At 43.2% G+C, this 24,277-nt stretch overlaps 1 protein-coding gene across 5 annotated transcripts in view; it reads left to right on the top strand.

The window, feature by feature from the left end:
• The window catches only part of LOC143934022 (cell adhesion molecule CEACAM1-like), a 194,302-nt gene that overhangs the window by 74,368 nt on the left and 95,657 nt on the right, over positions 1 to 24,277 (top strand). For all 5 annotated transcript variants that reach the window (XM_077457256.1, XM_077457258.1, XM_077457259.1 and 2 more), the window contains exons 3-5: positions 2,356 to 2,637; positions 21,592 to 21,867; positions 22,707 to 23,000. In XM_077457256.1, the coding sequence (XP_077313382.1) occupies positions 2,356 to 2,637; positions 21,592 to 21,867; positions 22,707 to 23,000 (852 nt within the window). The remainder of the gene's footprint in view (positions 1 to 2,355; positions 2,638 to 21,591; positions 21,868 to 22,706; positions 23,001 to 24,277) is intronic.

Consider the following 24,277-nt stretch of genomic DNA (forward strand, 5'->3'; position numbering starts at 1 on the left):
TTTTCTCTCTTCTCCTGGGCCTTCTGACCAATCTCTCCTGACCTGGCCTGGCAGCAGCCATCCCCGGATACAAATGTGCCTTCCCTGAGTCCCTGGCAACAAGAAAGTAAAGTTTTCCCAGGCAGTCCAGTAAAAGCTTAACCCCCCTCAGTGTACTTTGGGAACTGTACTGTAAAGCGTTCATTGGCCCCATTGCATGGCTGCTGTCTCGTTGGTTTTGCTTTGCTCTTCCCCTGGTTGGAGGGGATAATGCAGCAACAGATGGCATTGTCTCCTTCTTCATGTTGCTGGAGCCCAGCATCTGGCTACACATATAGCACTGTGCAAAGGTTTTAGGCAGGTGTGAAGAAATGCATTCAAAGATATCAATTTTAATTGTTTGTTTATTTTTACCATTTGACAAAATTTAAAAAAGTGAGTGAACAGAAGAAAATCTAAATCGCATCAATATTTGGTGTGACTATCCCTTTGGCTTCAAACAGCATCAACAGCACTTGCACACTAAATACACTAAGACCCCTTTTACCCTGGAGTGTTTTTCAGGTGCTTTTGGGCTAAAAATAGCACCTGTACAGTGGCTCCCCTACAGTCTCAGTGTGAAAGCACACTGAGGCGATCCACAAGCAGCATCTTTGGAGGGGTGAAGGAGCGGTGTATACACTGCTCCTTCACCACTCCTGCCCATTGAAATTAATGGGCACCGCTGCCGAAGTGCTTCAGCAGTGGCGATACACAGCGGTATTAACCCCTTCATCAGCCGCTAGCGAGGTTAAAACTGCCCCGAATAGCACCGCTGAAATGACGATAAAGCGCCACTAAATCTAGCAGCATTTTATCGTCCCCGCCCGCTCCAGTGTGAAAGCAGCCTAAGCCAGACACAAAGTCGGGGATTTCGTATGATTTGAGTCAGGTGTATGATTAGCTAATTATACCAAGCAGGTGCTAATAATCACCAATATCATATGGAGGTTTAATTTAGTGAAACAGAAACAGTTGTGTAGGAGGTTTAAAACTGGGCGAGGAATAGCCAAACTCTGCTATTAAGGTGAGGTTGTAGAAGTCTCATAACACGGGTCATGCACCATGGCAAGACTGCGAACAGCAACAAGACACAAGGTAGTTGTACTGCATTAGCAGGGTCTCTCCCAGGCAAAGATTTCAAAGCAGACTGGGGTTTCAAGGTGTGCTGTTCACGCTCTTTTGAAGAAGCAACATTGGGGACCATAGACATAGTGGTCAGCCAAGGAAAATGAATGCAGCAGATGAATGACACATCATGCTTACTTCCCTTCAACATCAGAAGATGTTCAGCATTTCCATCAGCATAGAACTGGAGGAAACCAGTGGGAACCAGGTACACCTATCTACCATCCGAAGAAGTCTGTCCAGAAGTGGTCTTCATGGAAGAATTGCAGCCAATAAACTATACCTCTGACATGGAAATAAGCCTAAATAAGTCACTTAGAAGGATGTATGGACAGCGCTGGACTGAGAGATCCCCCATCGCTGGATATGATCATCCATCGCTGGACCCCGGAGATTCGTCGCTGGATAGCAAGAGTGGATTAGCTTAGTGGGTTCCCCTTAATATCCATGTCAGACCTGAAGGGCCTGGTAATTGAATTTAGGGGAACCCCCACGCTTTTTTTTTTTTTTTTTATCAATGAATGAATGAATTGTCGGCTAATACAGAGAACACTCATTGAGTGTTCTCTGTATTACGGGGAGCCGACAATTTAGCCGCAAGTGATTTTAAAAGACTTTTTTTCCTGCACAAATGACACTTTGTGCAGGGACAGTTCTAAGCACCAGAAACGTGCGCCCCTTCACAGGCATACTATAGACACCCCCCAGCTACGAAATTTAAAGGAATATTATACTTTTATTGTTTCACTTTAATCATTATTAAAATCACTGCTCCTGAAAAAACGGCCATTTTTAAAACTTATTTTTGCATTGATTCATGTCCCCTGGGGCAGGACCCAGGTCCCCAAACACTTTTTAGGACAGTAACTTGCATATTACCCTTTAAAATGAGCACGTTAGATTTCTCCCATAGACTTGTATAGGGTGTTCCGGCTTTTCGGAATTTGCTGCAAACAGCCCAAATTGTTCACTGTTCGCTGAACAGGCGAACAGGCAATGTTCGAGTCGAACATGAGTTCGACTCGAACTCGAAGCTCATCCCTACCTTTAAGTACAAGTTAATTTGATGTCTTTTAGATCTCTTTGTTATGTTACTCATTCTACATATACAACCATCATAGATAACTTGTCAGTATTACATTTTGATACTTTACAGTATATGTAGTCTTAATAACAGTATAATAGCAAATTCCTTTTTTTATATTCCAGCTGTTCTCAACGCTCCTGTCATCAGTAGTAATAGCACTTCTAATAATCTCATTGGTGGCTCCTATGTGTCTCTCCATTGTAATGCCAGTGGCCAGACTGTCACTACTTACACCTTCTACCGTGATGGGAAGAACATCTGCTCTGAGCCCCATGTGATCTGCCAGGATTCCTACTTATACTTCCAACCAATCACAGGGAGCAACAGTGGAAGTTACACCTGTACCATCCAGAACCCTGTCAGCACCAACACCAGCCGAAACTCTGTACAGCTGAATGTTATAGGTGAGAATCATGTGAACTATGCCACGAAGTAATTGGGCAAGATCATAGTGCTTGAATTTTTGATGCACTCTTTAAATAATTCCTAACACCTGAAGAAACTCTATACACACAGTCGGACTCTATGAGTCCAACCGCGTGTAATCAACCCATACATATATATATATATATATATATATATATATATATATATATATATATATATATATATATATATATATATATACAGTGGTGTGAAAAAGTGTTTGCCCCCTTCCTTATTTCCTGTTCCTTTGCATGTTTGTCACACTTAAGTGTTTCGGAACATCAAACCAATTTAAACAATAGTCAAGGACAACACAAGTAAACACAAAATGCAATTTGTAAATGAAGGTGTTTATTATTAAAGGTGAAAAAAAATCCAAACCATCATGGCCCTGTGTGAAAAAGTGATTGCCCCCTAAACCTAATAACTGGTTGGGCCACCCTTAGCAGCAACAACTGCAACCAAGCGTTTGCGATAACGTGCAATGAGGCTTTTACAGCGTCCTAGAGGAATTTTGGCCCACTCATCTTTGCAGAATTGTCCTAATTCAGTTACATTAGAGGGTTTTCGAGCATGAACGGCCTTTTTAAGGTCATACCACAACATCTCAATAGGATTCAGGTCAGGACTTTGGCTAGGCCACTCCAAAGTCTTCATTTTGTTTTTCTTCAGCCATTCGGTGGTGGACTTGCTGGTGTGTTTAGGATCATTGTCCTGCTGCAGAACCCAAGTTCGTTTCAGCTTGAGTACACGAACAGATGGTCGGACATTCTCCTTCAGGATCTCTTGGTAGACAGCAGAATTCATAGTTCCTTTTATCACGGCAAGTCTTCCAGGTCCTGAAGCAGCAAAACAGCCCCAGACCATCACACTACCACCATCATATTTTACTGTTGGTATAATGTTCTTTTTCTGAAATGCAGTGTTCCTTCTACGCCAGATATACTTGGACACACACCTTCCAAAGAGTTCCACTTTTGTCTCATCGGTCCACAGAATGTTGTCCCAAAAGTCTTGGGGATCATCAAGATGTGTTGTGGAGAAATTGAGACGAGCTTTGATGTTCTTTTTGCTCAGCAGTGGTTTTCTCCTTGGAACTCTGCCATGCAGGCCATTTTTGCCCAGTCTTTTCCTGATGGTGGAGGCATGAACGCTGACCTTAACTGAGGCAAGTAAGCCTGCAGTTCCTTGGACGTTGTTGTGGGGTCTTTTGTGACCTCTTGGATGAGTCGTCGCTGCGCTCTTGGGGTAATTTTGGGCGGCCGGCCACTCCTGGGAAGGTTCACCACTGTTCCATGTCTTCGCCATTTGTGGATAATGGCTCTCACTGTGGTTCGCTGGATTCCCAAAGCTTTGGAAATGGCTTTATAACCCTTTCCAGACTGATAGATCTCAATTACTTTCTTTCTCAATTGTTCCTGAATTTCTTTGGGTCTCGGCATGATGTGTAGCTTTTAGGCTGGGTTCACACCGCTGCGGGGGGAGAACCGGATGTGATTCGCACAGCAAATCACATCCGATCTCCGTAGCACTGCGAGTTCAGCCATACAGATAGTATGGCTGAACTCGCAGCTGTCCCGCAGCAAACTCGCACAGGACCCTTTTTTGGGTCCGCAACGGAATCGGATCGCATGGGGGTTCACACCATGCGATCCGATTCCTGTGCGAGTCGGCAGATCGCACTGCGATATGCCGACGGATCTGGGGGTGTCATTAACATAACATTGACACCCCCAGCCGTCCGCATAGGGCAGTGTGAACTGCCGGCGGGAGGTGAGCGATGCGGGAAAACGCCGCGGATTCGCGGCGTTCCCGCATCGCAATAGTGTGAACCTAGCCTTAAGGATCTTCTGGTGGACCTTACTGTGTCAAGCAGCTCCTATTTAAGTGATGCCTTGATTGTGAACAGGTGGGGCAATAATCAGGCCTGGGTGTGGCTAGAGAAATTGAACTCAGGTGTGCACAACCACAGTTATAGTATGTTTTAACAAGGGGGGCAATCACTTTTTCACACAGGGCCATGATGGTTTGGATTTTTTTTCACCTTTAATAATAAACACCTTCATTTACAAATTGCATTTTGTGTTTACTTGTGTTGTCCTTGACTATTGTTTAAATTGGTTTGATGTTCCGAAACACTTAAGTGTGACAAACATGCAAAGGAACAGGAAATGAGGAAGGGGGCAAACACTTTTTCACACCACTGTATATATATATATATATATATATATATATACAATATTTCTCTGCACATAAGCAACATAAGGTGTCTGATTAAAAAAAAAACACACATTAAAGACTTTCCGGCAGAAAAAGACAGATGGGAGCATTTTATCGGACATTCCGACTGTGTGTATGCCCCATCGGGCTTTTTCTGCTGGCATTTCCGACGGACTTAGATATAGAACATGTTCTAAATCTTTCCGTCGGAAATGCCGATGGAGCTTAGTGCATTGGCAAGTCCGGCTGCGTGTACGCGGCATCACTGTGGAGCCTAAGGGGTAATCCTCTGCATTGTGTAAAAAGGATCATCGATCCTGTCTTCTTTGATCCTCCCCTTCTTCCACAGTCCCCATCATCTGACAATACAGAGCCTTGGGGGCACTCTGCACATGCTCAGTTTGGTGTGTGTTGATAGAGAGTATTTCTTTTCCTCTTGGGAGGGTGCATGTGATCGGCACAGGGCCAATTACCGCTGTCCAGATAGAGGGTCAGGGGTCATGCAGCCTCATAGGACAATCAGGAGAGAATGAAAACTCCTCCTACAAGCTTAACCAAACACTGATATAAGTCACAAGACTGCTCTGACTGCTGATGGAAATTCAATTATTTTAGTAAATTTAAGCTGCTAAATACCTTTTCCCATGTTCTGTGTACTTTGGGAGACCAGATATAGTGAATGCAGGGTCCTGGGATTAGTAACACTTTAAAGCTTGATGGCACTCAGCACAGTTCTTTGAGATGTCTAAAAAGGTGTGTCCAAGATATATCCAAAGGAAAGGAATACGTGTTGCCTGCAATTCTCATTTCTGGAGCCAGCATAATGTGAGGCAAGTGTTCTGATATAAGTCAGAAAGCAAGTCTGAGTCTCATAGAAGACAACCCAGTATAAACATTTGCAAAGATTTGTGATATTTCTTAAAATATCCAGTTACCAAATCATTAAAATAGCAGTTATGGATAGGACATAAAGCTGGAGATTTACTAAAACTGGAGCACTCTGGCTACCGTGCACAGCTACGCAACATTCTATCAGCTTCTAACTTCAGCTTGTTGAATTAAGCTTTGATACTAAAACCTGGAAGCTGATTGATTTCTGTGCAGAGCTGCATCAGATTTTGCACTTTCCAGTTCTAGTAAATCTCCCCAAAGACACACATCAAAAGCCTTATGAACATTTTTTTGATAAATGTTCAGCAATAATGGGTTTGCACCACTTTGCACTGCAATATGGATAATTGCTTTTAATACAAAATATATGAACCATTGATTTTGACATCTGAATTGTCTCTGTCCAGAATAACATTGAGAACTGTAGGGTTTTGGCATCCTATAAAAATGATAATGGAGGAATGGGCAGGCTTCCTAATCTCAAATGGTGAATGATCATTGGCTAACTTTCCATTATTATGTGTCATTTGTAGGCCCAGTTGTGTGTAACACCTTAGAAGACTTTATTTTTTTACTGTACAGTATATCTTGGGCATGAGCTATAAACAAGGCAGGGTACCTGTTTCTCAAAGAAACTTGCTTGCCGACCACCTCACGGAGATATACTGCGGCAGAATGGCACGTACAGGCAAACTAACGTACCTGTACGTTGCCCCCTAAGAGGCGACCTGCGGTGCACAACCTGCGGCAAGCTCCGTAAGTCAGGTCGCGGGTCCCACGGACTCAATCACCGCGGGGATACCTGCGATCGTCTCACGGAGAGGAAGAATGGGGAGATGCTAATGTAAACAAGCATCTCCCCATTCGGCCTAGTGACAGTGTCAATGATCTCTGCTGCCTGTGATCGGGATCAGTGACATGCCACACATAGCCACGCCCCTCACAGTTAGAAACACTCCCCAGGACACACTTAACCCCTTAACTGCCTCCTAGTGGTTAACCCCTTCACTGCCAGTGTCATTTACACAGGAATCAGTGCATTTGTATAGCAGTGATTGCTGTATAAATGACAATGGTCCCAAAAATGTGTAAAAAATGTCCGATGTGTCTGCCATAATGTCGAAGTCACAATAAAAATCGCTGATCGCCGCTGATTACTAGTAAAAAAAAAATTATTAATAAAAATGCCATAAAACCCCTGTTTTGTAAACACTATAACTTTTGCTTATTGCAATTTTTTTTTTAAATGTAGAAGAATACGTATCAGCCTAAACTGAGAAAAAAAATGTTTTTTTTATATATTTTTGGGGGATATTTATTATAGCAAAATTTAAAAAATTATGCTTTTTTTTCAAAATTGTTGCTCTTTTTTTTTTGTTTATAGCGCAAAAAATAAAAACCACAGGGGTGATCAAATACCACCAAATGAAAGCTCTATTTGTGAGAAAAAAGGATGTACATTTTATTTGGGAGCCACGTTGCGCGGCCACACAATTGTCAGTTAAAGCGACGCCAAATCACAAAGAGTGCTGTAGTCAGAAAGGGGGTAAATTCTTCAGGGGCTGAAGTGATTAAGATGTTAAGATAAAATAGAATATACTTTATATACTATATACAGTGCTGTGAAAAATGATTTGCCTCCTTCCTGATTTTTTTATTTGTTTGCATATTTCAGACACTTAAATGATTCAGATCATCAAACAAATGTTAATTTAAAAACTGCATCTTGCATTATCTTGGGTTATCTTTAATATTTTTTTCATTTATTAAGGGAAAAAAGCTGTTCAGACAAACCTGCCTGGCCCTATGTGAAAAAGTAATTGCCCTCTCCCATGCTGAATCATGAATGAACTGTGATTAACCACAATTTTTTGGAAAGCTGAGTTAAATTTCACACCCAGGTTTATTGAATCAAGAAATCACATAAATAGCATGCTTCACTTTGTCAGACAGCTTCTAACAGATCACAAAAAGCCACACATCATGCAACAATCTAAAAAATTCAAGAACAGATTGGAAACAAAGTAATGTTCATGTATCATCTAGGAAGGGTTTCAAAGCCATTTATGGCCATCTATGGCGTTGGGACTCCAGTGAATCACGGTGAAAGTCATTATCCACAAATGGAGATAATTTGGAACAGTGGTGGACCTTCCCAGGATTGGCCGGCCTACAAAAATTACTCCAAGAGCATGCAGACTGCTCATCCAGGAGGTCATAAAAGAACCCAGAACATCATCTAAAGAACTGCAGGGCTCAATTGCCACTGGTAAGATCAGTGTTCATGATTCAACAATAATAAAGAGACAAAATGGCATCCATGGGAGAGTTCCAAGGCCAATGCCACTGCTGACCAAAAATAACACAAAGGCTCATCTCAGATTTACCAAAAAAAATCTTGATTATCCCCAAGACTCGTAGGCAAATATTCTGTGGACCGATGAGACAAAAATTTAACATTTTGGAAGTTGTGCATCCCGTTACATCTGGCATAAAAGGAATACAGCATTTCATAATAAGAACATCATACCAACAGTCAGACATGGTGGTGGTAGTGTGATGGTCTGGGGCTGCTTTGCAGCTTCAGGACCTGGACAACATATCATCATTGATGGAACCATGAATTCTGAGCGCTACCAGAAAATCCTAAAGGAGAATCTCCGGCCATCAGTTCATGACCTCAAGTGCATTTGGGTTATGCACCAGGACAATCATCGAATAGCAAGTCCACCTCCAATTGGTTCAAACAAAGCACAAGACTTAAATCCAATTGAGATGCTGTATCATGACCTTACACAGGCCGTTTGTGCTGGAAAAGCTTCCGATGTGGCTGAATTGCAACAATTCTGCAAAGAACAGTGAGCCACAATTTCTCCACAGCAATGTGAAAGACTCATTGCCAGTTATTGCAAACGATTGATTGCAGTTGTTGCTGCCAAGGGTGGCTCAATCAGTTATTAGGTTTAGGGGCAATTCCTTTTTCACATAAAGCCAGGCAGATTTGGACAGCTTTTTTGCCTTAAAGCGGAATTCCATCAAAAAGTGGAACTTACGCTCATTTGATTCCTCCCCCCCACAATTGGCACCTTTCAGGGGGGAGGGGGTGCTATCTGCAGCCACTTCCTGGAATAGACTCCTGCGGGAGCCACGCCTCCCCCTGCTGTCTCTTGGGAAACACACAGGTTCCAGGAGAAAACGGGGACCACTTACGATGCGCAGCACGACTCACGCATGCGCACTAGGGAACTGGGAAGTGAAGCCGCAATGCTTCACTTCCTGATTCCCTCAATGAGAATGGCAGCGGCAGCAGCCGAGAGCTGAGCGATTGCTCGGTTTCGGCTGCCGTCATCGCTGGACCCTGAGACAGGTAAGTGTCCATTTATTAAAAGTCAGCAGCTGCAGTATTTGTATCTGCTGGATTTTAATATTTTTTTTTAGGTGGACTCCCTCTTTAAAAAATTAAACCATATTTTAAAAACTGCATTTTGTATTTAATCTGGTTAGGTTTGTGTAATAATAAAATGTGTTTTTCATAGCACAGTGTATGTATGTATATATGTGTAGAGCTTTTCTTTTAGTGGTATTTAATGTTTTTTTCATTTATTTAGCAAAAAATAAAAAAAGACCAAAAAAATAAAATAAAAATTTGTTTTTGTTTGTTATAAAATTTTGCAAATAATTGTTCTGCATAAATTTAGGCCAAAATGTATTCTGCTACATTTCTTTGGTGAAAATAATCTAAATCAGTATAGATTATTTAGTCTGTAGGAAAGTTATAGAGTCCACAAACTATGGTATATATCTGAAAATTGATAAATCCTGATGTACTGATGGCCAATCTCATTTCTTGAGGCTCTGAAATGTCAGGACAATACAAATCCCCCCCCCCCCCAATTACTCCTTTTGGAAAGTAGACATTCCAAGGTATTTAGAGGCATAGCGAGTTTTTTTTAAGTTGTAATTTTTTGTCATAATTTTGGTGAAAATAAAGAAATTAAAAAAATATATATTTTTTACATACTGTCACCAATGCAGTACATCATCATCATATAATGGACATGGCAGTGATCAGGGAAACTGACTGGTCAAAGTATGAAAAAAAACATTTATTAAATTTTTTCTTTTTTATGATTTTTTTTAACACACTGTGACCAGAGCAATATAATGTTACCATTGTCACATTGTACTACCGCTTGTCACAACCACCACTTGTAAAAGCTGGAAGAAGGCGCGGAGGCCCGGCAAGAAGAACCGAAGAGGGGGACAAGACCCCGAAGTCGGAAGAAGAGGCGGCAGCGGCGACAGAAGACTGGGCCACCGCTAGTAAAAGAGCTTAAGGAAGAAAGTGGAGGCCTGGCAAGAAGACCCGAAGAGGGGGACAAGACCTCCAAAGTCGGAAGAAGACCCCTGGATGGCGGCGGCGACGATGAAGAAAGCCGCGCTCCTCCGCTAGTGAAAGAGCTAGTAAAAGAGCAGAAGATAGCGAGAAGACCCCCCAAGATGGAAGAAGACCACCGGAGCTGTGCAATAAATCATTTTAAAAACATGTATTGTGTTATATTTTTACACTTTTTTTCACAGGTGAATGGGTAGGGGTACATGATACCCCAATACTCATTCACATAGGGTGGGGGCTGGGATCTGGGGGCCCCCTTATTAAAGAGGCTCCCGGATTCCGATAAGCCCCCCGCCCGCAGACCCCGACAACCAACGGCTAGGGTTGTCGGGAAGAGGCCCTTGTCCTCATCAACATGAAGACAAGGTGCTTTGGGGTGGGGGGGCCCCCCTTCCCCAAAGCACCCCCCCATGTTGAGGGCACACGGCCTGGTACGGCTCAGGAGGGGGGGCGCTCGCTCGCTCGTCCCCACCCCCTTTCCTGACAGGCCGGGCTGCGTGCTCGGATAAGGGTCTGATATGGACCTAGGGGGGACCCCCATGCTGTTTTTTCGGCGTAGGGCTTCCCCTTTAAGTCCATACCAGTTGACGGGGCCAGCAACGTGTCAATGTCGCCGCCGTAGACTACATTTGCTAGTCCCGGTTACCTGGAGCCGCGTTCAAAATGAATGGACTTTCCTCCGTGCGTAGGAAAGTCCGTTCAGTACAAAAGTCCGGCGGACTAGCACACACACAGCCGGATTGTCCGCCGGACACTAGACAAAACTTTTTGAGTCAAAACTACTTTCTAAGTCCGCCGGACTTTTGAGTAAAAAAAGTCAGCCAGAGCCCACACACGGGCGGATTGTCCGGTGGACTCTGGTCCGCTGGACTTTTCCGCCAGATAGTTTGATCGTGTGTATGCGGCATTAGTGTGCCAAGTGTCCAGGTCCCACTCAAACTGTAGGTCATGCTCCCACTTTAACATATAGGTTGCTTTCTCCTGTGGATCAGCTAACGCTGAATAGATAAGGGAGATTCCTCCCCTTACATCCATGGCCGAAGAACACCAAAGCTCATAATGAGTAACAGATAGTGGGTTGGCTGAGCTTTTCCAGACCTTCTGCAAAAAGTGTAATAGTTGGTAGTAGCGGAAAGTTTCAGAGGAAGGCATGTCCAATTTGGAGATGCAGTATTTGAGTGAGATGGGACCATTGTTATTAAAATATTGCCCTATTCTGTAGAGGCTCTTATTGAGCTACCATCCAAAAGCCTTGATATTTAAACCTGGGGGGAATTGAGGGTTGTGGAAGATGTGTGCAAGAGGGTGCCAAGGTGAGACCAAGGGATTTTTTTTATGTAGAGTCTCACATAGGGCCATTGAATGAGACAGTGTGGGTGCTAGGATCGTGGGTCTGTCTTTATGTGGTCTCCAGACCAGGTAATCCAAGGTATGATTGTGGGGTTGCCTGTCTTTCTATGTCCACCCAGTCCGGTTTTGGGCTTTTAGAATAGATGGCTAAGAATTGGCAAAGTTGGGCAGCTTGATAATACCACCATATGTTATAAAGTCCCAGACCCCCCTTTCTCCTTGCTCTAAAGAATACCTTCTTAGAGAGACAATGTCCCTTACCCCCCAAACGAACCAAACACATTTCTTTTGCAGACAGCCCACCTTCAAATTCCACAGGAAATACATTGCAGTGTAATGCAAATTCACTGTGAATGATTTTTATATATATATAATAATTTTTATATATATTTTTTTTGAAGAGATGGCTCCCTGTCTTTCATGTATTCACGAAATATCATGATTATTATAATTTTTATCATTATCATTATTCGTTTTTTATTATAAGTAGGTATTTTTTTTGGATTAATAATATTAACCTTCCTCTAATGCACGGGCATTCGTATTGATATGACATAGAACATTAAAATATATCAAAGAGAGATAGGACAGTCGATTGGGCCCCATACATAATAAGATTTAGATTGGCCGATGAGATTGCATCATACCAGTTAGACATAAGAAATATATTTTATAGGCATTTGCTTGTAATTTTGGTTTTTATTCCAATTTTAGTTTTTTTATTGCCTTGATCTCATAAGTTGCGATTATGTATGTAATATATAGGTTTTTGTTTATTTTCAAATTGATTGTACCCATATAAATAGTGGTAAGCATGACATTCTGTGATTTTGCCTGAGGGAATATGCGGGTTATATAAATGCAGATGTATATGGGAAATGTTTTTGTCTTTACCTAGGATCACATACAGCGATCATATGAAGTTTTATATTTGTATGATATTAATAGGCTTATGGAGAGTTGTATAAGCAGACACACGGAGTCCTTGATTTTTTACAGCCGCGGTGGTGGAAATAGGGACGTGATTCCGGTTGGAATGGGTGGATATAGGGATGCGTTTTCGATTGGATCTCGTCCCTGTCACTCTATCCGTGGTGTGTTGTCATTGGACCTCGTGGTATATATAAGCATACTTCCGGTGTTGTGTGTTACGCCCTCGGAAGAAGTCAGAAGTGACGAAATGCATCAGCGCGTAACACACACCGGAAGTGACGTGTGCGTTCCATGCACCAACTTTTGAATAACCAGGGTACCAGGAAGTAAACCAGTTTACAGAGCGGACGTCTGCGGTGACCTGTGGTTGTTCATTACAAGGAATAAGGCACAGTACACACATTCTTAATGCGATTGTTTGTTTTTATTCTATTTGGTACGCATATTTATTTATATGGGTGGTTCTAATAAAGAGGTTTAAACAATATCACACTATGTTGGTATAATCTTGTCTTTTCTATGAAAAATACTGGACCTCCCATCTTTGAGACATCTAGCGGCCAAGGAATATTTGATTTGATATTATGAAGGCTCAAATTCTTTAGAATTTTTGGTGAGTGCACCCCCAAGGGGGGCTCTTATTTTGGAGCACGAAAGGTGAATGGTGGAACGTGAGGTGGAAGCTGGGTTTATCTCTCTCCTTTTCACAAACTGGACTGTATCACCACTATTTCATGAGCACAAAATGAATGGCATCTGAACAAGATTTCGCATGTTTGAGCGCTGCTATATATAATTAGTGGACTCTTGTTTTTTAAGATTGGAGCTTTTTATATATATTTTTTCTACAATACATACACTTACAAGCATATGTGTATGACAGGGAAGAAGAAGAAAGCTTCACTGGTGTGTTTCTGAAAGCTAAGATAACTCCGAATTGATGTGAGGGTGAAATTTTATTAACAAATACAAAATACTTCCTGTTTAATTTCTAAAATGAATAGTTTGCAATTGCAGTTAACACAAATAGATGACTCCCTGATCAGCATAATAATTGTTTAGTAAAACTGCTACTTTCTTTCTCGTACATCACGGGACACACAGACTCAGTAATTACTGATGGGTTATAGGGTATCACTAGGTGATTGGACACTGGCACACCCTAGACAGGAAGTTCAATCCCCCATATAACCCCTCCCCCTACTGGAGGTACCTCAGTTTTTTCGCCAGTGTCTTAGGTGTTGGTCACAAGAAATGATGTGCTGTGCTGAGCTCCACTGGAATATCCTTACTGGGGCCAGCTATGCAACCAGATCCATTCAAAGTATCTTTTCCAGGCCAAATTGGATGGTACCTGGGCCTCTTGTCCCAAGAAACAAGGTTTTACCTCTAACGCTTCTCTTTTTAGAGAGCCGGACCCTGGGATCCAGTATTTGTTTTTTTCAGCCATATTCCTGGCAGGGTGCTTTATGGGCCCAGAACTGCGGATCCCCCTATTCAAGGGGGCCCCAGTCTCTGAAGGTTTTTTTCCTAACGGAGCCCACCATGAGAGGTGAAGATTGGGTCTGTTATTCAGACCCTTCAGCTAGATAAGGTAAGGGAGACTCCTCAAGAATTTTTGCAATTCTAGTAGGTTTTTTCCTTTTAAGTAAATGTATGCTATGCCTATAGTCGCCACCAGGGGCTACCAAGAGCACATATATTTTCATGCCTGATCTGTCTGCTTGGTGTCCACGCTCTATGCTCATCCAGCCATGCTCCAGGAAGGATGAAGGTAAGGGTTTTTTTTTCCTTCTGGGATTCTCCCTCCATGGATTAATGGGCTGAGACAGGCCTGAGCAAAGAGCAGTAATATACCTCACCATCCGCTGCCATTTGCCCCCGCCATTGCAGCGGCTTCACATCCACCGGCCCTTCCCTCTCCTCTGTCCCAGCCTCTCCTCCATGCTTTCCAGCAGGGTTAGAGCCTCTGCTCATGGGGGAAACTCTCGTTTTTAAAAACGAGCGGGGGGGGGGGGTGGAAGTGGTCGGAGGTGGGGGGGGCGGAGCACTAGGCTACACAGGGACACAGAGCTGACAGGTGCATGTGAGTGTGGGAGACACAGGCATTCCCAGGCATTCCCAGGCAGAATTTACTTAGACTGAGTCTTAGTAGCAGAGGCAGTTGCTGAACTACAGGGCTCAGCAGTCAGTGCATTTTTTTGTGGTACCTCTACCTTTTGTTGGTTTGCACTATGAGTAAAAGAGGTACAAGTACCCCGAAGAATAGGGGCTCTAAGGGGTCCCCTTCAGGCTCTGAGGACCCACCCCCTCTGCAGCACCTTCCCCCCCTGCAGGACCCGGAGAGGCTGGCCAGGGAGAGCCATCTGGGTCAGTGGCTGCAGCGGCTTCTGGAACTTCAGCCCCTGTGTACATTACACAGGAGGTTTTTTCCTCAACCATAAACGGTTTAGAGGAAAGATTAGTGGCCTTAATCACATCTTCACTCAGTGGAAGAAAACGCACTAAGCCCCCCTCTGTCACCCAGGACCCTCAGAGTGAGGAACTATGGTATAAAGGAGAGGAATCCCCCTCAGAGGATCAGGAGGAAACTGATGATTCCACTTCTGAGGAATCTATTGGAGAAGGGCCCTCTTCAGCTTCTCAGGATGAGAAAATGTTGGTGCAAATTCTTGCTGGGTTGGTCCATTCCAAGTTAGCTGTACCTGAGCCCATTAAAGAACCTACTTCTTCTCTGGGTTCACTGAAACCTCCTCAAACTGCACATGCTTTTCCTGTTCATGGTTTGCTGGAAAGGCTTATCTCTTCTGAGTGGGATCACCCAGATGAACATTTTTTTCCTCCTAAAAAGTTTTCTACACTTTATCCTATGGATGTAGATCCCAAGACTGCTTTGCAGGATCAGGCAGGAAAAGAAGTCAGTGCTTCTGGTGACCACAGCATGGCCCAGAAGAGCTTGGTATGCTGAAATAGTGAAGATGGCGGTAGGCTCTCCCTGGACCCTACCGCCCCGTCCAGACCTGCTATCCCGGAGACCGGTATTCCATCCTACCTTACAAACGCTAAATTTAATGGTTTGACTATTGAAACCCACATTCTGAAGAATCGTGGGCTTTCAGGCCCTGTGATATCTACCTTGATTAATGCAAGAAAGCCAGCTTACAGAATGATTTATCATAGAGTCTGGAAAGCATATGTCTCCTGGTGTGAATCCAGGGGTTGGCTCCCCAGAAAATATGTCATAGACAGAATCCTTGAATTTCTGCAAAATGGGTTAGAGATGAAACTGGCCTTGAGTACCATCAAGGGCCAAGTCTCAGCCTTATTGGTTTTGTTTCAACGTCCACTTGCTTTGCATTCTTTGGTCCGAAGCTTTATACAAGGGGTAACGTGCCTTAATCCTCCAGTTAGGGCGCCTCTGAACCCCTGGGATTTGAATTTGGTTCTGTCAGCTTTACAGAAGCAGCCTTTTGAACCGATACATCAAATTCCCTTAGTTCTGTTAACAAGGAAATACATTTTTCTGGTGGCCATTTCTTCTACCAGAAGAGTATAAGAATTAGAATTACCGTATCTGATAATGCACAAGGATAGAGTGGTGTTACGCCCTCATCCTAGTTTTCTACCGAAGGTGGTCTCAGGTTTTCATCTAAACCAAGATATTGTTCTGCCTTCCCTTTTCCCAAATCCCTGTTCTACGGAAGAGAAGTCACTACATTCTTTGGATGTAGTGAGAGCAGTCAAAGCCTATCTTGAAGCGACGGCTCAGGTTTGAAAAACAGATGTTTTGTTCGTATTGCCAGAGGGTCCTAAAAGAGGACAGCATCAAAATCTACCATTGTTGGGGGGGCGTGGCCAACTGCCGAGCTGAATGGAAGCCTGAATCCTCAGCTCCTGCACTGAACGGGTGATAACGGCCGTATACTACTAATCCGACCGCTAAAAAATGAACCAACCGGATCCCCACACGTTCGGGAACCAGAACGGAACATCACGGAAACGAAAAGAGTACCAACACCCGAAAAAATTGACGGATTTCTTCTCCTCCGGGAGCTCTCAAAATGGCGCCCGCGATACCTCACAGCACAATGAACGGGCCTATACTGATCTGCCTGATGCGGACGTCCTGAACACGCAGGCACAGGACGAAGATGTGAACTCCACATCATCCCAGGGACCCCAGTCAGCATCCAACAGCCCGGCTAAGTCACGAATGAGACTCGAAGCTACTACTCCAGCTCTGGAGGTAAGGCCTACTCTGGACAGTCTCCTCACACAGACACCAGCATCCTCCCCTATTGCGGCCTTCCCCACTGCTAATCAGCCTGTGATAGACACCATGTTAAAAGACATGCTGATCTCTCTACACAGCTCCCTACATTCTGATATCGCCTCTCTAGTCACAGCATTCAAATCTGAAATGTTCACCGTGAGCAGCAAAGTAAATGTTCTTGAACAGCAGATGAGCACAGTTAATGATTTAGTCGATGCTCACGACCACACCAGAGAAGAACAACAATGGGTTCGCGCCAAAATGGCGGACCTCGAAGACCGCTTGAGCCGCAACAATATAAAAATCAGGGGGATCCCCGAAACAATCTTGCCCTCAGATCTACAATCCTATGCTAGAAAAATGATTTCCTCAATTCTACCTGAGCTACCCCCAATTGAAACGATCATCGATCGTATTCACCGACTTCCGAAACCACATCACTTATCTGTGGAGGTCCCACGAGACACCCTCATGAGAATACATTTCTTCCACACCAAAGATATGCTTCTAGCCAAAACCAGAAGAATGGAACATCTTCCTCCACCATACCAAAAACTGCAATTCTATGCAGATATATCCCAGTACACGCGCCAGCAACGGCATCAACTACACACCATTACTAAGCCACTAAATAACCACAAGATTCCATACCAATGGGGTTACCCCACCAAACTCCTGATCAACAGAAATGGAAGGAAATACAGCATCCATACAGTTGAAGAAGGTATACAGCTTCTCCGTGAATGGGGCATTGTCCCTGAACCAATACTGCCAACCCAGCAGCTGCATACTAAAACCCAACTCCATGGCTCTTCTGATCCTAGGATCCACCCCAGCCACTGAACATGAGATTAGTGGTATCACTGTTCAGAAATCCACTGCAACCTCCGTTCCAGTGCCTGCTCGTTGCAGATTGTTCACGAACACTACCCCCACAGATTGCTAGGTAGTTCTACCACCTTACTACCGAGCGCTACCTTTCTTCCCCTCACCATCTCACCTCCCTTCCATTGTTTTTATCTCCCTTTTATTGTTGTTTCAGCTTGTGTATATTAACTGTCCGCTTTTTTCCCCCACCCGTCCTTTCCTTGGAGAGCACAACCCTCAATCTTTTACTGACTTCCGCACCTGCTCCAACAACCGACCAGTGGATCCTTCGTCTCCGCAACTTCTACACCAACAATACCTGATAAGCCGTCAACTGTGAGTACTACTAAACCTCTCACGACCCTCTTTCAATATTGCACAAAATGCCCAAATTCTTATCTCTCAATGTTAAGGGTCTTAATCACCCAGCCAAGAGGTCGTCTCTGTGGAAAACTGCAATATCCTCTCACTGTGATGTCCTCTGCGTTCAAGAGACACACTTTAAAATCACTGCAGAACCCCAATGTACCAATAGACACTTCCCCAATATTTTTCGAGCCTCGGGGCCTGAAAAAAGAAACGGAGTTCTAATAGCAATTAAAAATACACTCTCCTTTTCGCTACACGATAGCCTAGTAGATCCCAATGGCAGATATCTTGCACTAGATTGCTCTTTAAACAACGTCAGATATACTATTTTGGCCATATATGCTCCCAACAAAAAGCAAATTAACTTTCTCTCCAAGCTTCTGAAGAAAATAAATAATTTTAAACATGGCCAACTCATAATTTGTGGGGACTTCAACATAGTCCCGGACATCACCATCGATACCTCCTCTCACACTACTAGACCTGCCTCCCAAATGGGACCCTTCATAAGGAATAATGATCTCTATGACATTTGGAGATGTCACCACACTACGGAAAGAGACTATTCCTACCTTTCTCCATGCCATAATTCTTACTCATGTTCTCAGTAGGCGGTATGGGACACATAGATATTAAGGATTACTATATTGCTACCATCATATCCCAAACGAAAGAATGGTTCAACACACACGCCAACACCCTGTGGGGAGCTATAGAGAACACAATGACACCTGGCACTAATCTATCCACCTGGCTGTTTAGCACCTCCACTAAGACTCCACAATTATCTCTATACTCACCTACCATACAAGCCACGGTCAAAACTTGGAGAACACTTCACTACACTAACTGGACAAATCTTCCCCTACGACCCATTCCAATCCCCCTTGAAACACTACAACTACTTACTCCCGACCTCCACATTCCTGTCTGGATATCTGCCATGGCAACTTACACATCGGAACTTCGCTCTCTAATTAAATCCAATTCGCATACACTCAAGCAACAACAATCGGCCACCCATATGACGGACTATCTAACATACTACAGGATAAGACATTGCCTCGCTGCTCACCCTTCTTTAGAAAGTTCTTTACCACTAAACATTTGGAAGTTCCTCTTCCTTAAAGATCATATCTCTAAGGGGATCTCAATAGTATACTCCACCTTACAGGGAAAACACATGTTTTACAAGTCCAAACCCCTTACAGACTGGGAGGCAGACCTTGAAACACAATTCTCAGATTGTCAGTGGCAACAAGCAATTAAGTCCACTTACACATACACTGCTTGCTCCGCACTTTGGGAGCTCGCCCCAAAAAATTACAATGAGATGGTACTTGACACCATATAGAATGGCCAAATTCAACAAACAAACAACGCATACCTGCTGGAGAGAATGTAACTTGCCTGGGACACTCCTACATATTTTCTGGTCATGCCCGCGTATAAAACTAGTCTGGTCCAAAGTAGAAACACTACTACATGAAGTTCTGCACCTACACATTCCACTAACTCCTTCTCTGGCAATCCTCAATATCAACATTAACGACATTCCATCAGACCTACGTTTAATCACCACACACATTCTCTTAGCCACAAAACTCTTAATAGCAAGAAAATGGAAGACAACTGCAGCCCCATCACTGGATGAAATTATCATGGTAGTCCAAACTCACTATACATATGAAATTGTCCTCTCTAGAGGGAAACACAACCATCATCGCATTAAAACTCTCTGGAATCCCTGGTCGGTATGGTATGACCAATACCACAATGTTTGATTAACTCTTTGACTCTAGACAACTCTATGACTCTCCATCCTCTCTTGCTTCTTCCCCTCCTATCCCCCCCTCCTCTTCTCTCCCCCCCTCCTTTCCTTAAGCTCCCTCTCCTCTCCCCCCTCCCACTCCCCTCCCCCCTGTATCTCTCACCCTTCCATCATTGCTGTTTATAAGCTGATATTATAGACTGTTATGTACTAAAATGAACATTGTATTGTACCTATTATACCTATTGTACCTATCATACCTATTGTTCCTGTGGTACCGTTTGTACCTACTGCTTATTTGCATTGTTGTATGTTCGCTAAACTCAATAAAAACTATTTTGAAAAAAAATAAAAATCTACCATTGCTAAATGGATTCGACAAGTAATTGCTCAAGCTTATGTTTTGAAGCAAAAGATTCCGCCTTTTCAGATCAAGGCGCACTTCACTAGGGCTATTAGTGCTTTGTGGGCAGTGCATCACCAGGCCTCCATGGCTCAAATCTGCAAGGCCGCAACATGGTCATCAGTCCATACATTCACCAAATGTTATCAGGTGGATGTGAGAAGGCATGAGGACATCGCCTTTGGGTGTAGTGTGCTGCAGGCAGCGGTACAGGGTCCTCAGGTCTGATTACACCCTATGTTGTATGGTTCCCCTCCCCTCAGATAGCATTGCTCTGGGACATCCCATCAGTAATTACTGAGTCTCTGTGTCCCGTGATGTACGAGAAAGAAAATGGGATTTTTATAACAGCTTATCTGTAAAATCCTTTTATTTTGAGGTACATCACGGGACACAGAGCTCCTTCCCCTCTTCTAATACACTTATATTGCTTTGCTACAAAGCTGAGGTACCTCCAGTAGGGGGAGGGGTTATATGGGGGATTGAACTTCCTGTCTAGGGTGTGCCAGTGTCCAATCACCTAGTGATAACCTATAACCCGCCAGTAATTACTGAGTCTCTGTGTCCCATGATGTACCTCAAAAGAAAAGGATTTTACAGGTAAGCGGTTATAAAAATCCTATATTTTTGTCACAAAATTATAAAGGGAACAAATGAGAGAAGGGATTGCATGGGATGAACACTTTTAGGCCTGTTTTACAAGAACTTCAGCTTATATTGACAAAGCATTTGCAGAGCTTTCAGCAAGATTTTTTGAAGCATTTAAAATATCATTCAGCTCCAGTTTGTAAATGTTGAATGCAGGTCCTAATGAGAGTACTGATTGCCACTTTAAATAAGCTGCTAGCAGGCTTCAGCAGTTCTTGAAGCCTGACAGTCAGCACCCCCATTAAGATTTGTGCTCAATATCTGCAAACTAGAGTTGAATGGTACTTTTAAAAGCTTCAACAAAAGCTTGCTGAAAGCTCTGCAAATATATTGCCAAAGCTTGCTGTTCACACTGCTCTTATACAAGCTGAAGCCCATATGAAACAAGCCTTGGGCTCGGTTCACACTGGAACCGTCTACGGATTGAAAAAGGAACACTATGCGTCCCTATTCACGAATCAGGGCCAAATCTTTGCCTGAATTCAGCCCTGAAACCGTGCCAAAGACGCACAACATTTCTGTGCAGTGCGCTTTGCAGCTGTCCCGGAGATATGTAAATCAGCTCCATAGAGAGGCAGTAACATTCTCCTTCTATGCAAATTGGATGCGGTGAAACCCTGCATCCAATTTGCATAGGTGTGAACCCAGCCTTACAGATTAAAAGGTTCACACATTTGTGAAGTGGAGTTTTAGATATAAGATATGTGCATGATAGAGAGTAGTATATATCAATAGTAATTATTAGTTATTAAAATAGTAAAAACAAATAGATATATGTATGATGTAATGTGACTGCTCCATTATTTGACAGATCCGGTTTCTGACGTAAACGTAACCAGTAATGTATCAGGATTGGTCTGGCCAGGATTAGATTCAGTGTCTCTGATCTGTTCAGCTCAAGGTACAAATGTCACTTACTTGTGGAGCCTACAGGGGGCACCACTGCCAAAGGACCCTCAATACCACCTCACAGAGAATAACAGAGTCCTCACAATCAATCCTGTCTCTGACAATGGAACCTTCACTTGTACAGCTGCAAACTCAATAAACAGCCAGACCAGCAATGGAGTGGTCTTCAGTCTGGCCTGTGAGTAAAAATATAACTTTTATGTTGCTGGGTCATTTTTTTTTCTCTTTAATTATTGTATGGTATAATGAGAGATTAGATGAGAGATTCTCAGAACCCGCCCTCCAGTTTTAGGATTCAAGGTAGGCACATGAGATGAGCTTTAATAATCTAGCAGCCTAGCATACATATGTGGCAACTGGTTGCTAAGAGGAAGCATGTATGCCCCAATGGAAAATGGGTTAAAGGATAAGTTCACCTTTTGCAAAAAAAATTTAAATGCACATCTTTATGCATTTATTATGTTTTTACACTGCCTGGATCCTGCAGACTATCAGTATACTGTCTGCCCATACCTCTTATATGTCCAATTCTAAATATAGCAGAAAACACCTGCCGTAATTCCCTAATGTTGTGAGTGGTCAGTGCACTGGCTTATAGTGCTCTCCTAGCACCCGAGCAAACATGTAGGTGAAAGAAAGCCGGCAGCTCGATCTTCTGCAATTAATTTGTTTATTAATAAAGCTGTTGAACAAAATAATACAGGGCTTACACTTTTCGGCATGCAGCCTTAAATCATAGCTTGATTTTGTCTCATATGCAGATATTTATTGTAAAAGATCATCTTTTCTACAGATTTTAGCAAGTTGACCTATGAAAATGATAATTTGGGAAGTTTACTATGAGAGGTTAGAGCAGTAACCTGCTGGGAAATTAGAAATAAAAATTATTTATGGTTATAGAAAATAGAGCAGTTCTCTATTGTGTGCTTACAGAGATTAACTCTTCTTTCTTTGGACTGACTGTTTTTAGTTTTTTAAATAGCAAAGAGATAAAATAATTTCTTGTTTTAATCACAGCTGAGGTCACTGCCGTGATGGTGACCAGTAATGTCTCGGGACTGGTCTTGGTTGAACAGGAATCTGTTTCTCTACATTGCTCAGCTTGGGGTTCAGCTGTCAAATTCTCCTGGAGCCTGAATGGAGAGATATTACCCAAAGATCCCCAATATCACATAACACAAAGCGATTCTCCTCCACAGTCCAATCTTATCATCAGCCCTGTCTCTAGAAGTGATGCTGGACTTTTCACCTGTACTGCCTCAAATAAGCTTAACAATGAGACAAGCAGTGGTCTGACCCTCAGCTTGGCCTGTAAGTAAAGTTAATAATAATCATGATAATTGTAACATATGCAACATTATATTGGTAAATTGATAAATCGATTGTTCTGGGTACATATCTACTTGGGAAAAAAACTGATATCTGGAGCTGTTATTGGTAAAATAAACCTGTGGTGAAGAAAAAGTGGAGGCTGACTTTGCTTTCAAGCCATTGGATAAGCACGCCAACCAGGAAACTAACATTTTCCGAGGGAAAGGTCAGCAAACTAAAAAAAAAGATAAAAGCACCTCAAATAGAATCTGCATATCAAGATTGGAACACTTTCAGTGGAGAGTTCTCACAGAAACCAAATATCTGTAATCACTGTAAACAGGCTTGTAAAACAAATAGCTTGGAATTAGTAACAATTCAAATATTGGATTTTTATTTCTTTATCATACAACATGGGGCACAGAGCCTTAAGTAATTACTTAATGATATATGGGCCACCTTCATGTGTTGACACTGGCAAACCCAATCAAGGAAGTTCACTCCATAAATAACCCCTCCTCCTTCCAGGAGCACATGAGTTTTTTTCTCCAGTGTCTAAGGTGTTGGTCACGAGTGAAGATGTGCTCTGAGGAGCTCCAGGAGGGATCCATGCTAGATTTAAAAAACCTCATGTGATGGGTGAAGTTTGGATCTGTCTGCAGCAAGAAAAAGGTAAGAGAAAAACTTAGGAACTGCAAAGTCCACCTATGCCTTTTCTTTCATATTAACATTGTAATGCCTTAAGGTCTCAACTAGTGGGAGTTACAATACACATACCCTTTCAATCTGTGCTACAAACAGCGTGTGTCCTAGCAGCCGGAGGGGGTTCTTTAGTCCTCTCCCCCCAATTGGGTAAACTGAGTGGCTGGTACAGGTACTGTGAAGGTGCAATAAACATCCTGTAAGCAGTGGGCAGTGTGACATTTCTCAGAAAAACAGCACACTTATAGCCTCAGACTGCTAAGAACCCTCCTCATCTGCCCCCCAACATCGAGGGGTGCGTGGCTGCTTTCTAAAAGAAGAAACATTTACCTGCCTTTATATAGAGCCATTTTCTCATAGAACGCTGCATGGTGGCTGCAGCCTTCTCTTCTCCTGTCTGTGTCTCAGGCCCGTAGCGTGCCGCGCGTGCGAGCGCGCTGTGCTTGAAAGAGGAGGAGAGCGGATCAAGACAAGGGGTGTGGCTAAAGCGGACTGCACCGTGTGCGGACTCAGTGTCCTGTGAATCACACGGCGCACAGGCAATCAGACTTACACCAGAGAAGGGGAGGATGAAA

Source organism: Lithobates pipiens, unplaced genomic scaffold, assembly GCF_037356315.1.
Source record: "Lithobates pipiens isolate NorthernLeopardFrog02 unplaced genomic scaffold, aLitPip1_a1.2 Scaffold_27, whole genome shotgun sequence".
In the NCBI taxonomy this organism is placed as follows: domain Eukaryota; kingdom Metazoa; phylum Chordata; class Amphibia; order Anura; family Ranidae; genus Lithobates; species Lithobates pipiens.